The sequence below is a fragment of the Nyctereutes procyonoides genome, unplaced genomic scaffold (assembly GCF_905146905.1).
Source record: "Nyctereutes procyonoides isolate TBG_1078 unplaced genomic scaffold, NYPRO_anot_genome, whole genome shotgun sequence".
Taxonomy (NCBI): Eukaryota; Metazoa; Chordata; class Mammalia; order Carnivora; family Canidae; genus Nyctereutes; species Nyctereutes procyonoides.
In genome coordinates, this window is record NW_026575041.1 from 16,425,879 (window position 1) to 16,444,067 (window position 18,189).

An 18,189-nucleotide genomic window follows, 5' to 3' on the forward strand; every position below is an offset into this window, starting at 1 on the left:
CCTTGCTGAGAACACTGTTAGAAATGCAATCCTACTTTCTAAGATCAGCCTAACAATGGATGAGGGCAAGCAGCAGGCAGGTTCTGTAGAGCAATGGAGTTAGGAAGAGGTGAGGCGTCTGGTGTTGAAATGGGTCCTGATGGTGGGTAGTTGTGGCAAAAGAGACATTTCTACCATGGGAGTGCTTCATATTCTTGGCTAGTATCTCTCATGATAAGTACCCATTGATCAAATGCAAAGACCCGACAGAAATGATAGGTACTACTCAGGAAACATCCATTTTGTGCCAGATTCTGTGCTATTTGCTTCACACGTGCTATCAAAATTATTCCTCACCAGAATCCAGATGGGCATTGATTATCTCCTCTCTTACCAAGGAAGAAGCCAAAACTCAAAAAAGAGAGCTATCTCTACAAAAGCCATACATTTGGTAACAGAATTGAAAACCCAGTTTGCAGAGCTCTAAAAAAATCTTTTCTCTATAGCAGTGTCTTCAAACTGAGATAGCCACACTACTGCAGATTCACTAAGACTTTCTACAGGATACATGGTACAGAACATGTTAAGGAAATTTATTTCCAGGTCCTCCTCCCAAGTATATTTTTCTAAAATGAATCTTGAATGGGAAGGTTCCTGAAGGTTCTCCTTTTTCTCTGCATCTTACCCAATATTTTCTACTTTTCAGGAGAAAAGCCTTTCTCTCATATACCCTAAATCCATTGTCAACAGCACATTCTCAGAGGGGGGTAAAACCTCACAGGTGCCAAACAAGTAGAGCATTCAAAATATGGTGCCAGTGTCACTATAGGGCATGACTTTAATGACTAGGTGGAGATCCCTGGGTGGCGCAGCGGTTTGGCGCCTGCCTTTGGCCCAGGGCGCGGTCCTGGAGACCCGGGATCGAATCCCACGTTGGGCTCCCAGTGCATGGAGCCTGCTTCTCCCTCTGCCTGTGTCTCTGCCTCTCTCTCTCTCTCTCTCTCTCTCTGTGTGTGACTATCATAAATAAGTAAAAATTTAAAAAAAATTTAAAAAAATGACTAGGTGGCAAATATCTTGAGTCATGTGGTTTGTAAATAAATTCATAATTTATAAGATTGCTTACATTAAAGAATTCTTGACTGAGTTGTCAGCTGACAAATCACATTATTTTGATTCTGGATCAGTGAGCCATTTTTTTTGCATGTAACTAAAAGAAAGTTCAAATAATTAAGTGAAATTGCTATAAAAAATCTTTTATTCCCATGTAGTTATTTTTAAGAACAAAGTTTTCTCAGGACTCAGATTTAGTTTTAGAAATTTAGAAAAGAATTTATGTGAAACTTTATCCTTTGCAGCAATAAGTAATATTAATCTATGGATAACTAATTTTTAATTAATGATCTTTCACCAATATTATTAAGAAACAAACTTTCAATAAAATTTTACTCTTTTATATTTACTATTTTGTAAAACATTTTAATATATTTGTGTGATTTTATAAGTTGCTTATGGCTAAGATGTTTAGTGATAAATTAACCCAGATTAATGTTTACATGGAATTTTTAAAAAGTAATTTTAATTTTTTGTATATATTTTCATTGCAGAAAAGCTTTTTTTATCAAGCAAACTTGTATAATACTTAATTATGTTTCTGTGGGAAAGTAGAATAAAAATATGAGATGAAGTCAAAAAAGGTAATCTCACAAAATTTCATACAATATTAGAGATGACAGTGAATAAGGTGGATACATTTTTTAAACATTGTATTAAATGTTTAGTTTTACATGTATACTATTTTCAATATCCTTGAAGTTATAGCCTCTGAAAATATTTACAATTATGATTAAAATAATCTGGATCTACTTAAAAACATATGAGAATATATAAACAATGTGATTTTAAAACTTTCATTTGGTGCCATCAAGGATAAAAGCTTAAAGACCATTGCTGTACAGAAGTCTGTCTCCATGATATGGGATTTATTGCCATATAGAAAAGACAGTAAAACAATGCACTCAAGAGCCTGAACTCTAGAATAAAACAAGCTGTGTCCCCACCTTAATTTCTCTTATTTATTTTTAAATCTAACACAAGTTACTTGACTTTCCTGAACCTCTTTTTTTTTTTTCAAATTGGTGTAATGGAGATGATAAAGGTACTTAATTTGTTGGATCACTCTAAAGGGCATATAAAATTAATCATGTCAAGCTCATAGAAAAATATCTGCATACAGTAAAGGCCAAGTATATACAATCATACAAGTTTCATAGACAAAAGGGGAGGGAAGTGCATGTTCTTAGGCTATGCACCCAGTGGGGGGAGAACTTAGCCTAGTCTCCAAGAATAAGTGGAAAAAGCTCAAAAGGAGGGGAAAAAAATCACTAGCTGAAGGGTAGAAATCTAGTGAGTCACAATGGTGAAGGGACACAAATCATCAAATGTAGCAGTCAAGAGCTGCATCTTTAAAAACAAACAGATTGACAACAAAATAATCCTAGTTGCATAAAATTAGCTAGACCCCCCCCCGCCCAAATCATAGTGCCTTCACTGTGTGTATCCTACCTTTAATATTATTATCATCTTCCAGTTTCTGTTTGATATTTCTAAATTCTAAAATTTCATAATATGCCCTTGGCCATATTCCCCCTACTAGGTTGCTACTTATAATTTAATTTTGATAAATGGACTTCTTTGTCTGGTTCTGAATCTGAATTCTACCTGTTTTATGTTTTGCTTCAATGGACTGAACTGATATCTTCCTCTTCCCAGGGACTGTGTGAAAGAGAATGCAAAATAATAAGAGCTCAGGTTTTGAAGCTTAATTGATCAAAGTTAAAATCCCAACTCTACAATGCTCTGTGTCACTTAGGGAAACTTAACTTCTCTTGGCCTCAGTTTTCTCTTCTTTCCAGGAGAGATAATAATTTCTAATTGATAGAGTTGCTGAAAAGGTTGGAGGACATATGTCACCAAAAGCATTAGGCACAATTAATATTCAGAAAATAATGGCTCATATTATCATTATTCTCCCACTATTAGTATTTCTGATGCAATAAAAGGAACCATTTAATGGAGTTCTGATTAATTTTGAAATGAATAGTTGGCAAAATCACATTCTGATCTGATGTCTGCCAGACTTTGATATGGGAGGTCACAAATTATATGTTTTCTTTGGAACCAAAAACCAAAATTAAAAGTAACCACCAGAACTGGAAAGCAAGGAGACACATACAGGCTGGAAAGATCTGCTCTAAGTGCTATTAAAGACTGAAGTAAGAGTGACCATGCTGATTATTATAAAAAGGTCTTAATACTTTTCAGCATCTAAAGGAGAAATAATAGGCAGAAGCAACAGGAGGGAATATGATTGGCTCCACCTATTCCATCTGCTTAATCAGTCCACTGTACCCAGATTAACATCTTTCAATTCCACCAAGATTTATCAAATGCTCAGTGGGCATACAAAATATAAGGAATCTCAATACAGAATGAATTTTATTATATTATAGATTTTTATTACTTTGAATTAAGCACTCAAGTGTAGTTGCAAACCAAATGAGATAATCACTGAGATTTTCAATTATTAGTGCAAACTGATTTTTTCTTTTCAATTTTCTTTCTACCAACAGGATTTGCTAGTCCACTTACTGGGATAGCAGATGCCTCTCAAAGCAGTATGCACAATGCCTTGCATATCTATATGAATGGAACAATGTCTCAGGTACCGGGGTCTGCCAATGATCCCATTTTTCTTCTTCACCATGCATTCGTTGACAGGTTGGTTGACACTTTTCCAAAAATTACGTGCTTACTTGTGTTAAATGTAGTGGGACTTTATTACAGAAAAACTAAGAAATCAGCTTTTTCTATTGTCTCTGATCAAGTTCTCCCAGAAACAGACCCGAAATTAAGGATTTGAAAGCAATTGTTTTATTTAAGTGTTTTATTATAGAGAAACCAGTAAGAAAATGGGGGAAGGCAGGATAAGAAGGGGAAAAAAAACAAATAAGAGTGCAGTTTCAGTCAGATTTTGGTAGAGTGAATTACACCTAGGTTTGTCTTGCCTTAAGACAAGGGAGCTAAGTTTTTTCATTACCATATCAAATAGTCATTGGCTATAGGTTGCCCTGAGCTGTAAAGCTCCCGGTGCTAGCCCATTCCAGACAGGCTTCGAGGCTCCCGTGCCTAAGGGCAGTTTTCTGAAGGTTGCAGGACCATGTGGCTGGGAGTAAATTTAGCTTGTAGAATCAGAGTGGTGGGCACACAGAACAGGCACAGGGAATCTAAGGCCATCTGGGCAGGGCACAAATCTTCTACATCTCTCTTCGAAGTATTTTCTTTCTCTTTGGCAATGTTATTATTATTTCTTCTTTTCCAATCTCAGACTCTCACATAGAAGCAGATATAGTCTTTGATCTCAACCACTTGCCTGAGCATTATATGATTAGGTCTCCAGACATGATGCACTATGGCCCAGCTATCTTGTTTAATGTGATTTAATTCTCCTGGAGCCTTTTTCACCCTTATTAATGCTACATGTGTAATGCCTTATCCATAAAGAATTTAGACTTAATCATAGATGATGATAGCAAAAAAGAAAGTACCTGGAAGAAGGTCAGCTGTCTGTTTCTGGAATTCTTCAAGAAGAGAGGAAGAAGTAAAGCACTGAATCATAACAGATGAACGTAGGACTTTTTTTGATCCCCTCTCAGGTAATTTTCTCCAATGAAAAAAGGACGTAGATTCATACCTGCCATTAAGATAATAGTTTCCTTCTCTGTGGTAAATATAACAAGTTCTATTTTTCCTGTCTTAAAGATAAAGAAACTGACCCTGAAAATTAGTTGGTTTACTCATAGTATCACCATTTCTAACTCACTCATTTTCCCCAGGAACATGGATATAACATCAGATAAAAAAAAAAGCGACCATGAGCCTGGAAGGTTATTAGGCAGGTTGTTATTGTCTGCAGGGCAACTCTAATATTATAGGAATTAAGTGACAGCCCAAGTTAGTTTTATTCAGAAATCAGTTTTTTAAAAAGTGTATAAGCACCAAAATTATAATATTAATATGACATCTTAACTACCTGTACCTATATATAAAGGAGGGAGGAGGAGGCTTAGAAGAACGTCTTACCAGAAAAAAATAGATTGAATTCTTTTTATGAAGTCATTTTTACATCATATTGTCCTTGTGATTTTTTTGGCATTTTTTGATCTTTAGTGCCCCAGGAACTTTAAAGAAGTCCAGATTTCCTAGACACCTTGATGCCCTAGGCAGGAAATCAGCAAACTATGGCTATAGGACCAATCTGTCTCCTGCCTTATTCTTAAACAGGATTAGTTGGAACATAGCCACAATCATTCATTTATATATTGTCTATGACTTGTTTTTGCACGCTTTACAAAGGCAGAGTTATGACTGAAGCCATTTGGCCCACAAAGTGGAAAATATTTAGTTTCTGGCTCTTTATAGAAGTTTGCTGACCCCTGCCAAAGCAGAATTCCATATTTATATACCAGAAAAGAAAAAAAAAAAGTTGATCTCAAGCTAGCTTGCCTATATCTGTATTTACAGAGAATACTATAATTGAATTCAGTGTCTGGAGGCATGTTTGTTTAGCAGAGATAAAAACCATTATGTAGATGTATGTCTTTTAGGCCATTCTTGAAAATTAAAATTTTCTGCCCTCTTAGAATTCTCTGCTAATCCTATCTTACTATTAGATATCTGTATGATCATTAAAATAACTTAAAAATAATAAGCAAATGGCAAGGTAGTTTCTCACTCAGCCCACAGAGCCAAGCTGATGAAGATTCTGCGGATGGAGAGGAAGGAAAAAGAACCATTATGAAGGATAGAGACCCTTGGATCTCTTTCCTCTCAAGTGTCTTCTCAATCAGATTCACTGCCACTCAACTATTCACAAATATATTTATTGAGTACCCACTGCGTGCTGAGTATATTTGCCTAAATATTCCACATTCCCTCCCGCCTCCATGCATGGCTTATTCCATTCTCCTGGAACATATTTTCCTTTACTTATCTAATTTTTATGCAGTCTATAGGATTCATTTCAACTTTTACCTCCTCCATGAAGTCTATCCAGACCATGCCTGTCTATAACCATCTCTTCCATCCAGAAGTGTGCTGGACCCAACCCACATTGGCTAGCAAGATCTAATACGGACATCTTTTCTCAACTTTGCCTTAGTGACCTGAAACTGTAGTTTGAAATTAGCCATGGTGGGCCTGAAAAAGCATAGTCTAGTGGGAAATATAAACAAGTAAACAATGATAGTACATTAGGGCTTATGCACAATCATGGAAGACATTCTTAGAAAGCTACATAAAAAATGATGATGTAAGAGCCGAGTCCTGAGGCACAGCAGGCCTACAAGACAAGAATGAATGTTCAAGGATCAGGAGCACAACTCCTGTTTCCTTGAGACCAGTCACAAATGAGGAGTATGAACTGAAGAAGGAAATGCAAGTTTGGCATTCAAAACAAGAAAATAAGTCCCAAGGCTGATAGGAAGATAAGCTCAAGAGATTCCAGCAGCCACGCAGTCTGTCATCAAAATGTGCCAATGTTGGGAAAAGAAAGACGTAAGCTAATTCCAATTCTCTCTACCACTTAAAAAAAAAAATCATAGAATGGATTTAATATAACAATTTTAAAAGACAATATACATTTAATTTTTACTAGGTTTGAGGCAACTTTCAAAACTGTTCACAAGTTCTCTTTCATTCAGTTCATGCCAAGTCTATAATGTAGGTTCTAGTATTATTCTACTTTTAGTTTTAAAAAAAGAGTTGGAGATTATATAGCTTTTAAAGGACAGAGTTGAGAGTTAAACAATGTAATTTTACTAAAGAACTAGGTTCTTAACCTCTATGGGCAATTCCGTGGGGATTTGAAATATAAGTGTCTTTCTGATTGCTCTTACATTGAAGAAAAAACATTTCCATTAAAAATTAATTCATTCAAAAAATTAATTCTTTCAAATATATTTAAAATTTTTACTATATTCTTTAAATTTTTACTATATTCCATATACCATGCCAGATACCATACCTATTTTATTTGTTGAGATGAATACAAAGCCCTGACCTTAGGTGCTTACAGTCTTTCAAAAAAGAAAAAAAAATCGTAACAATGTGGTGCAGCCTATAAAAGAAGTATAGGGGTATATGAATCCAGAGAAGAAAAGGTTAACTCTGCCTTGAAAATTAAGCGCTTTCTAGAAAAACCTATCCTTCAATTTATTCATAAAGATGAGAAAAATTAGAGATATGATAAGGAAAGTAAGGAAGTATATGTCATGCTTAGGGAACAAAATTGGTAAATCATAAGATAGAGGAAATCATGTTGAAGAAATTTTATTTTGCCAGCCAAGAGAATAGGTTCCCATAAGTAGTAGCAAGATTTACATCAGATTTGAGGGCCCTGACATGTTCTTGGCTTCTTTGAAAGACTTCCTTTAAAGACTATATTGAAATGTTTTAGCTTTTATTTTTGTTTTCTTATAAATATTTTTTAAAAAGCAATATAAGGAGATTAAGGGAAATTACCTAAAATCCATCCTGCAATTTAGAAAATTCAGAAAAGTAAAGAAAGGAACAAATTAACAAGAGAATCCTCACTCCACCATTCCAATATACACTAAAGAATTGTATTTGCACATAATTCTGTACTTTTTTTCCTACTTAATAATCTCAGATATATTTCCACATCTGTACATGTAGAACTATTCCTTTCCTTTTGGAAGCTTTATAGAATTGCATTGTGTATCAAGAGAATGAGAATATAAGTCACAGACTATGAGAAAATAATTGCAAAACACATACCTGATAAAGGACTCAATCTAAAATATAAAAAGAACTCTTAATATTCAACAATAAGAAAATAATCCATTAAAAATTGGATCAAAGTCCTTAATAGATGCCTCACCAGAAAAGGTATACAATGGCAAGAAAGCATATGAAAAGATTCTCCAAATCATATATCATCAGGGAAATGCAAATTAAAACAATGAGATATATACCTATTAGGATGACCGAAATCTGGAACGCTGACACCACTAAACACTGATAAGGATGGAGATGGACAGGAGCTCTCAATCATTGCATGTGAAAATGCAAAATGATATGACTACTTTAGAAAATAATTTGGCAGCTTTTTATGAAACTAAACCTACTCTTACCATATGATCCAGCAATTATGTTCCTTGTTATTTACCCAGAGGCGCTGAAAACATATGTCCATGCAAATATCTGCACGTGGAAGCTTATATCAACCTTATTCATCATTGCCAAAACATGGAGCTAATCAAAATGTCCTTCAGTAGGTGAATGGATAAATAAACTGTGCTGCATCCAGACAATGGAATTCAGAGGAAAAAAAAGAAATGAGCTATCGAACCATAAAAAGACATGGAGGACACTTAAATATATACTATTAAGTAAAATAAACCAATCTGAAGAGATTATGTGTTATAGAATTCCAACTATATGACGTTCTGGAAAAGGCAAAACTATGAAGACTGTGGAACAATCAGTGGTTGCCAGAGATGAGAACAGGGTCAGATCGATAAGCAAAGCGCAGAGGATTTTTATGGCAGTGAAAAAACTCTCTACGATATTATAATGATGAATATAGGTCATGATACATTTTTCTAAACCCAGAGGATGTATACTACCAAGAGTAAACCTGTAGGTAAGCTTTGGACTCTGGGAGGTAATGATGTGCCAGCGTAGGGTCATCAGTTTTACCAAATGTATCATTCCAGCAGAGGATGGCATGTGTCAGGGCAGATGGTAGATGGGAAATCTCTGTATCTTCCTTTCAATTTTGTGTGAACCTAAAACTTCTCTGAAGAAAATGATAAGACTATGGGTTAGTTAAGATTTTAAATAACTGAAATTATAACACTGAACGCTTGCTGCCTAATATCAGGTAAAGCACCATTAGGACTCATAAATTGAAAGGTATCATGGACAGTGAGGGCATTGATGAATCTCTAGGAACTTCCCGTAGAGCATACAATTTCTAAAAGATTAATATTAATGTCATTTACTTATACAAATTTAACCTAAGGAAGGCTGAGTATCTCTTCTTCTTTGAGAATTCTTCTTATGTAACTCATCAACAGTAACTAATAAATAAACCTATTTGTTTCTGTCTCTTTTTTCATAAGATGAAAAAACAAAGCTTTGTGGCTTTTCTAGGAGCCCTCTAAGATATCACAAAGAGAGTTTTAAGTGCAAAAGATATTCTAAAAGATTGATTTAACTTTTTCTATACTTAGGACCTGATGTGGGCAAGACAGGAATTAAAGAAATTATCAGAGGAGAATTGAACATTTGCTTAAGATAGAATTATAGGTGCCCGAGAAACAATATTTGGTTATGTATTTAATCAAAGTGTCAATAAGACATTTTAAAATAAGTAAAAGAAGGTAACATGATTATAAAGTATCTTTGTTCCTTTACAAGTGAGAAAAGAGAAATTTTGTTCTTATTTTCTTTCTTAAATACTAAGGAATATAAGGAATATAAGGAATCCTCAACATAAAGTAGAGGAAATTATTCTAGTTAGATACAAAATTTCTTCTATCCAGAAAGTAAAGAGTAATCCTTTATATTGTAGGCAAAGGCAATAAGCAATAAACTAAAGAAGTAAAGCCATCAAAATTGAAACATTTGCTAAGATTTTTAACAAATTTTCAAACTTAGGTATTCTAAATCAGGTCAAATAAAATTTACCTTCCAAATTTGCCTTTCATTAGCTCCTTCATATTATGGAACAAACTGACACTTTAAGACAGAGTTTAAGGGCTCCACAGGTCAGCACTAACTTCTTTATGATATTAAAGATGTCATTAATGTGCAATGTGTTCATAGTTGCTATCTTTAAATGAATCCATGTGTACAAAAAATTCCATTGTATGGATGCACTTTAATTTAGTAATCAATCACTTTTTAACAGGCATTTTGATTGTTTCCCTCTCTCTCTCCTTTGCTAAACAATGTGTATATATATATATATATGCATATATATGTGTATCATATATATAATTTTGAACGTTGGTGAGTATATCTAAAGAACAAATTCTCAACATTAGAAGTGAAAGGGAAGAGGTTAAATACATTTAAAATTTATAGGCATTTCTAAATTGCCTTTCAAAAATTATTGTGCCAACCATATTCCCACAAGTAGAGAATGAAAGTATTTCCTCCACTCTGCACCCTCACCTGCACAAGATGTCATTAGCCTTATTAACTTTGCTACTCTGAAAAGTAGAAAAATATCCATTTGAATGTCTCTATTTCCTATACATATTATAGATTTTTTTCCCCTGAAATCTATTGACATTTATTGCTATTTTATGTTGGGGTTTTGGTGTTTTTTTGTTTTTTGTTTTTGTTTTTGTTTTACCTTTTAATACTAAATTGTATAGGTTTTTCATAATATTGTTAAAAGTTGGCCCTTTTGTCATAAACATTACAAATATTTTCTGCATTTTAAAATTATATTTTAAGTTTTAATAGTATGTTTCTCACTTCAGAAGTTAATTGTTTTTATATGCCCTTTTTTATGCAGTCTTTTGTTTGTGGCATCAATGTTTTTACCTTCTTGTTCCTCAGTATTCTTATCTGTAAAAAGAATGGATTGCCGTAAAAAAGCTCCAAGGTCCTTTTTGGACTTTACAGGATGCATTAGAACTATTACAGGATTTACATGGTTTTCTTAGTGACAGTTTAATCATGCTTTTTAGATATGATTAATAGGTAACTGACAAGTCCAATTTGTAGGGTTTTTTTTTTTTCCTCTGACATTTAGAATAAGGTCTGACAAGGGATCCTAGTTATTCTCAGGTTTGTAAAAAAAACAAAACAAAACAAAACAAAAAACAACAACAAAAAAAAACTTTCTGGCTAAAAGAGAGGGCTGAGGAGTGATTACCCTAAAAGAAAGACTAGGTTAGGGATCCCTGGGTGGCGCAGCGGTTTGGCGCCTGCCTTTGGCCCAGGGCGCGATCCTGGAGACCCGGGATCGAATCCCACGTCAGGCTCCCGGTGCATGGAGCCTGCTTCTCCCTCTGCCTGTGTCTCTGCCTCTCTCTCTCTGTATGACTATCGTAAATAAATAAATTAAAAAAAAAAAAAAAAAAAAAAGACTAGGTTAGGTGTTATTTATTCTTTTTCTCTAAGAAGACCAGATTTTGGGCATGCTAAAAAATAGAGGGATTTGAAACTTTAAACCAATCTAACACTACAACACCCATCAAGCAAAGCCTATGTTTAAATAATGGAATTAATAATTTTTATGCTTATAGTTTCTTCAGGAAGGAAGACAAGCATTGATGCTGGATGGTGTGCTAAGGATAAATGTCAGGGCAATAGAAAAGGAGCTTTAGAAATACTTCCCTTTCCTTGACACCTAATCACTCAAGGACTCACATGGACAAAACCAGCACACCTCTGCAAGCATGCACTCATTCATCTGTTAATTCAGTAATAAATACCTTCTTTGTTTTGTGTGCTATATGAGGCAATGGAGATGGAGCAGTCACTAAATACTGTTCCTCTCCGTCTAATGCCTCTCAGTTCCAGATGTGTAAATAAGTAAGTAACACACAAAAAAAAATTAGCTTCTTTAGTAATAGTGGTTTAAAAGGCTAGGGTATGTGAAAGAGCTGAGAGAAGAGCACCAGAAGGTAAGGACCGCAAGAGCTGTCCCCTTCAACGCCTAGATCTGTAGCACCTGAACCATGCCCGACACAGAGTGGCTATTCAATGAACAGTTGTTAGAGTCTCTTGTTCAGAATACTCTTATGACTGATGGCTTAATGAAGAATGAGTAGGATTTCGACTTGTGAATTTTGTAGTAAAAACATTCAGTTCATAGGGATCAAAACAAGAAAAGCACAGAAGCATGAGGTTAAAAAAAAACCCTAGGAAATAGAAGTTAAGACACAGCAAGATGCTAAAAACACACTGTGCTCACTGTGTACCAAATACTAAGTGCATCCCATGGCTTGACTTGTTTAATGTTTTGGGCAATCCTACCAGTTAATGCTATTATCATCCTTAGCTTGGGGATGACTAGACTGAAGCACAGAGAGGTAAAGTCATCTGTCAGGATATGAACCCATGTTCTTAACCTGTACTATATGCTTCTTGATAAAGAATTTAGAGTTAGCAGAAGAAATGTATATATAGAGAAAGAATATACTCTTCCCTCAAGAGAGGAGCAGGAACTGCCAGAAGAGGTGGCTATTTTGAGTACTAGCAGAGCAACATGGTTAGTGCAGCAGGAGAGGATTCCAAGAAACAAGTCAGTAAAAAAAAAAAAAAAAAAAAGCAAGCTCAAACTGAAGGAGATTGGGGAAGCAGTGGGGTGCAGGGGGTGTGAGGGAGAACGAGACAAGGCCAAAAATGGAGTGGGGAGGTTTGCCATTTAGAGTACTCGGCAGCTTAAGCCAGCAATTTTCACTCGTTCTTAAACCGTCCTCTGATGTGGGTGGGGCTCCTCTCAATCACCCTGACCTGGCAGGCCCGGATTCAGGAGCTATGGAAGGGGGGAAGGTAGAGATGGAGAAGGCAGGTCCCGCACCCACCCTCTAGGAGCGCATAGTCTAGTTCCTAGATTCTAAGTGTGGAAGAGAAGTGCTCTAGTGGCAGAACCATGATACCTGTAGTCAGAGGCCTATGAGCATGTCCTGGCCCTGCTTGGGAAGGTTGCTAAACCTCTCTCAGCCTTATTTTCCTCTTATAAAATGGCAGTAATAATGCTACCTTTCTCACAGGAGTATCAATTTATACTTTCAAAACTATAACACATTATACAACAACTAATTGTTGTAGAGGGAATAGAGTATAAGGGACTTTTAAAAAGCATATAAGCTTTTGCTATTTAAAAGGTTTTTATTTTATTCACTATTTTGTTATTTTGTTTTTTTTATTCACTATTTTCCATGGATTCCTCAGTATTGATAACGCCTCTTCAGTTCTCCTATAGCCTGTCTCTTGAGTGCATGGGAATACCAGCCAGGTACAAACGTGAAGCAGAACATTCCAGGGATGGCAAGGCTGTCTCACAACGCAGCTACAGATTAATTACATCTTTTGGAGAGACTTGTTGGCTGTATTTGCTGCTGAGGCTTCCCCTCTACTCTACTCCTCAAGCATCCCCTGGGCCATCCTGCAACGAAGGCTGCCCTCATCCACATGCCCATAAGCAAGTGCGTTGCCAACTTGGCAGCCTAGAAATAGTCCAGGCAGAAGGCAGGTCCCTGGAGCTTTAGGAATGAACAGCAGATTGCTTGCCTGCTGGTGATTGCAAGGCTGAAGCTTGCTCAGAAAGGCAGAAATCCCAGGGCTATAGAAGGAGGTGAGTTCAGAAGCCAGAGAAATGTCTTAAAGTCTGCTCTAGGAATCAGATGGGATGACAGAGGAGGACCTGGCTGTTTCTTGGTATTTTTTCATATTGTTGGATTGTAACCAGCTTTAAAAATGTTCCCTGTTTGTTTTCTAAAGCAGAAGAGTTCATTCCCTAGAACAAGAAGCGATTATAACATCATAGTTATACTTACTCATATTCCCATGGCTGAATTTGTTGTTGTTATTGTTCAACTGAGCTCTTATATCAGTCAGTTTTGGTTAGACCAATTGTAGGCTTGGCTATGTCTCCCAATAAATCTTCAGTTCCTTGAAGACAGGGTCTATGTATTAATCATCTCCAGCATCCAGCACAGAGTTCATCATGTCCAACCATGTGTTGGTCTGTGCCAACATAGACCCTGGCACATAGGACACATTCATTAAATACTTATTTGACAAAGGTGTTGTATGATAATTCTAAGTCAGGCAGCCATCTGCCGTGCTATCAGTAACATTTTGTGTTGGAGTAAAATATTAATCTAAGGGAACTGAATTGCACCTATTAGCTGATGAAGAAGCCACATACTATAATAACCTAAAGAATATTCCTCCTACAATTTGGGACATCTCACAACTCTTTGTAGAATTAATTTGTTTTAGGACTAGGGGAATTAAATTGCTTAAAGTATTGGTAACTGAAAAATCCTAAATGAAAGAAGATAAAGAAATATGAGTTGTCATCATTTTTGGTGAATTTTTAAATCTGAAAGAGAATGCCAAGATCATTCCAAACCCCTTGTTTTACAAATAAGGAAACCAGAGACCAGAGATGGTACCCTTCTCAAGGACACAGTTTTCTGCAAAGCTGAGGACAGAATTTTTTAACATGACAGGGGGCTATTTAACCAGGGAAGGCAGAAGCCTCGTGACTATAGGAAGGTCCTCACCATAATTATTTAGAGAGCCAAAGGTCAGAATGGCTGAAATAGCACCAAATATTAGGTCCAAGGGATGAGCAGAGCTATGAAATAAGTCAAAAGGCCAGAAATCAAGAGACAAGGAGGCAATAAATCATGTGATGAAGATCACAGATTTTAGTATAGACATGCCAAATCCCAACACGGCTGCATCTAGCTCCATGGTTCCTGGCAAGCTGCTTATTCTCTCCTAAGCTTTCCCTTCTTCAGTCATAAAATTCTGCTAATATTAGTAGTTAACTAAAGTTGTAGCTTTGATAATTAAATGTGATATTTTAAAAATGCATATGAAAGTTCTTAGAGCACAATTGCAAGAAAGACAAGGTCCTGGCCATTAAAATGCTTGCATTCTAGAATGGGAAACCACAAGTAAACCAAGAAATAGAGAAGTGAACACAAAATTCAATTAAGCACTGTAATATGATATAAAATATGTATTTTATAAATAATTACTCAGAAATTTTCAATTTAGGTAGGCTGGCTTCTCTGAGGAAATGAGCTGTAACTTGACACTGGGCTTGTGAGGAATTAGCCAGAAAATTCTTTCAGGAAAATGTTTAAGGAAGTGAGAAGAACAAATTCAAAGTGCCCATGGCAGGAAAGAGCTTTGTTTGTCTCAGGGAAACCAGCAAAGCAAAAGATGGTGTTTACCATCTTGCATCCATATGGAACATGGTGCAAGATGAGGTTAAAGAGATCAGCAAAGTCCTAAGAACAGTGAAAATATTTTAAGTGATTTTATCAGGGTACTGAAATAATTTTAAGATGATTGACATTTTCAAAAGTTATCTGACTACTGTGACAAAGGGACATAAATTACCCTATTGCACTAATGCAAATGAGAGACAATAGTGATTTCAACCAGAAGGGTGATGGCAGAGCTTTTGTGAATGAGATAGAGCCCACATGTATTTCAGAGGTAAAACCAACAGGATGTATCGCTAGACTGGGTGATATTATAAATATTGCTAATGCCAAAAAGAAGAAAAAAAGGTGAAATCAAGGATGATTCTTAGGATTAGGAGCATTAGAGAAGACAAATGGGCCATTACTGAAGTAAAAAAGTCTAAGCACGTAATAAATTTAATAAAGAAAACCGAAAACCGAATCAAGAGTTCTCTCTCTGTAAGTTAGGGTCCTTTTTGGATATGATGATGAGATATTGAAGAGAGGCTGCCAAGTAGTCTGTTGGATCTTGGAGTACGAACGCAAAAGAAAGAAAAGGGTTGGAGGCACATATTTGGTCATCTTTAGCCTAGAGACATAATTTCACATCATAGGAGTAGAGGAGGTCACCCAGGCTCTTAGAATAAACAAAGAAGAAAAGCCACAGTCTGGCAAATCCTATTGAAAAGATGAGTGGATACAGCTGAGTCAGCAAGGAAAGATGAGAATCACTGGCCAATGGGGGAGGAGAAAAAACAAGGATAATAAGTCACAAAAGCCATGTAGGCAGAAAATGAGGAAGTGAAAAAATGTATTAAGTCCTCTTAAGAAATTCATACAGTGGGGAAAGAAAACCTATCAGGTCTGAAAATATGGGAGTAGTTGTGTCTCTGACAGTAGCAGTTAAGTAGAATGGGACCATCAGGAGCCAGATTAAGTGGGTTCTAAACAGCTCTTGAAAGGTTTTGACAAGAAAAGGAGCGGAGAGACAGGAAGCAGGAAAGGGGATATAGGATAAAAGGAGAAATTGAAACTTCTCATTTCTTTTAAAAGAGAGAGAATATTAAAGAATGTTTGTATGGTACTGAGAATGAAAAACTACAGAAAAAGAGACATGTTAGTGAGAGGGAAAACCTGCCAGAGAAAGGTTCTTGAGATTTGAGGCCCAAAGCCCATTGGGGAGATGGGCCTTTGCAATTACTGGGGATGGGTCTTCCTTTATGCCTGAAAAGACACAGAAAATAGGATGTGGATGCATGTGTATTTGTAAACTTGGTGTTGGAAAAGGTAGGGTCTTCTGATTCAATCATTTCCATTTTCTTACTGAAATATGGGGGAGGTCATTAGCTCTAACTGGGTTAGAGCTGACTAGACAGATAAGGATGGGAAAGGAAGAGTTTGTGGAAGGTTTGAGAAAAAATATTAAATAAATTATCTTTAATTTATGTCATTCATTATAGCAGTTGTCTCCTGAATTAAAGAAACCTGCTGGTTGGACAATAGGAAAGAATTAAAATATAAGTTTCATTAATCTCTGCTCAATACTCTGCAAGCCATTTCCATGTACACTATCTTTCTTAACACTTAAAGTAAATATTTATCATCCCCCTTTTAAAAGCTTGAAAACTGAGGCTCAGAAAGACTGAATATTCAGCCAAAGTTTCATAGCTACTAATTAATGGAAATGACTTCAAATTAAAAAAAATTAATTTTTAATTCGACTTGAAAGTCTCTGTATTTCAGTTCTGTCATCATACCAACAAGGAGGTCACTATAATCACATCAGAAACATGATCTGTAGGGTGATAGATTAGTTTCTATGGCTGCCATGTACCATAGCACAACAGAAACTTATTTTCTCACAATTCTGGAGAGTAGAAGCCTGAGATCAAGATATTGGCAAGGTTGGCTCCTCTTTCCTTGGCTTGTACATATGTCTTCTCCCGATATCTTCATATGGCCTTCCCCCTCTACATGTTTGTGTCATCATTTCCTCTTCTTATGGAAAGGACACCAGTCATATCAAATAAGGACTCTGATGACCTGATTTTAACGTAATAACCTCTTTAAAGACCTTATCTCCAAGTGTAGTAACATCCTGAGATGCTCGGGGTAGGACTTCAATATATAAAAGGGGCTTGGGGTTGCAAAATTCAGCTCATAACATATGATGAGGATGAGAATGAAAACAGGATAGAAATTGAAAATGTCAAATGAGACCAAGCTTTTAATAATGTGATGACAAAATAAAATAGGACAGCAAATTGTTTGAAAAGAAGAATTCAGAGAAAGATTATTTGGGAATGGCTTCTTTTTTCTTCAACAATAAGAGATTAATGGCTGAATTAAAACTTCAGAGAAATTTGCTAAGGAAATGAAAGGGGGGAAGCATTAAATGTGAAGCACATTGAAATGCTTTAAAAAGCAAACTATGAAAAAAGATAGATGGCTTGGATTCCACAAAATGAATCTCTAGGGAAAAGTATCCCACATTTTTTTCCCAAAGGAAAATCTCCAAATAATATTTTCAAGGGAAATATTACTATTTCCAGCAGTAATAAAGAAAGGGGTTTTCTGCAGCTGGATCCTTTTACAAAGCCATCGGGCAGGAGAAAGTTACATATATTTATCAAAAGAGAAAAAAAGTTTTTGGGAAAAGTGCTTTTCCCTCAAGAAAAGAAGCAGCAAAACCCCTTTAATCTCAGCAAGAATAAAGACAAGCCATACAAGCTTCAAGGTTCATCTTAGGGGTTTCATCTGGTGTCAGTACAGCATGGCGTTTGGTAGCAGAATTCTTAGTCCTCTCCCAAAGGGGCTAATCCTTTCCTGGCAACAGGGCGGAGGCCTGGGTAGAGGTGCAAGTGCTTCCTCCCAGTCCCTGAAGCCAACGTCTCTTCCTCAAATCAGAGAAGGATCTGGGACCTGAGCAGGTTTCCTGCCTACCCCTCCCCAGCAGCCAGCTGACACCCTGTGCTCCTGTAGCCCCGAGCCCTGATGGGTCCTCCAGGGACCTGTCCAGCACCTCAGACCTAAGCAGGCCTCACAATCTTGCCCTCAGAAGAGGCCTGAGGAAAAGGCCTGGTAAGTGGTCCTATATTCCCCTTGTGTCTTGCATTCTCAGGAATTAGAAACTGCTCCATAGCTCACATGCAGCTTAATCAATGTGTTAAAA

The 18,189-nt window shown here is 36.3% G+C and overlaps 1 protein-coding gene across 1 annotated transcript in view; it reads left to right on the forward strand.

Moving 5' to 3' along the window:
* The window catches only part of TYR (tyrosinase), a 95,681-nt gene that overhangs the window by 40,285 nt on the left and 37,207 nt on the right, over window positions 1-18,189 (forward strand). The window contains exon 3 of the mRNA XM_055320654.1: window positions 3,612-3,759. Within this exon, the coding sequence (XP_055176629.1) occupies window positions 3,612-3,759 (148 nt within the window). The remainder of the gene's footprint in view (window positions 1-3,611; window positions 3,760-18,189) is intronic.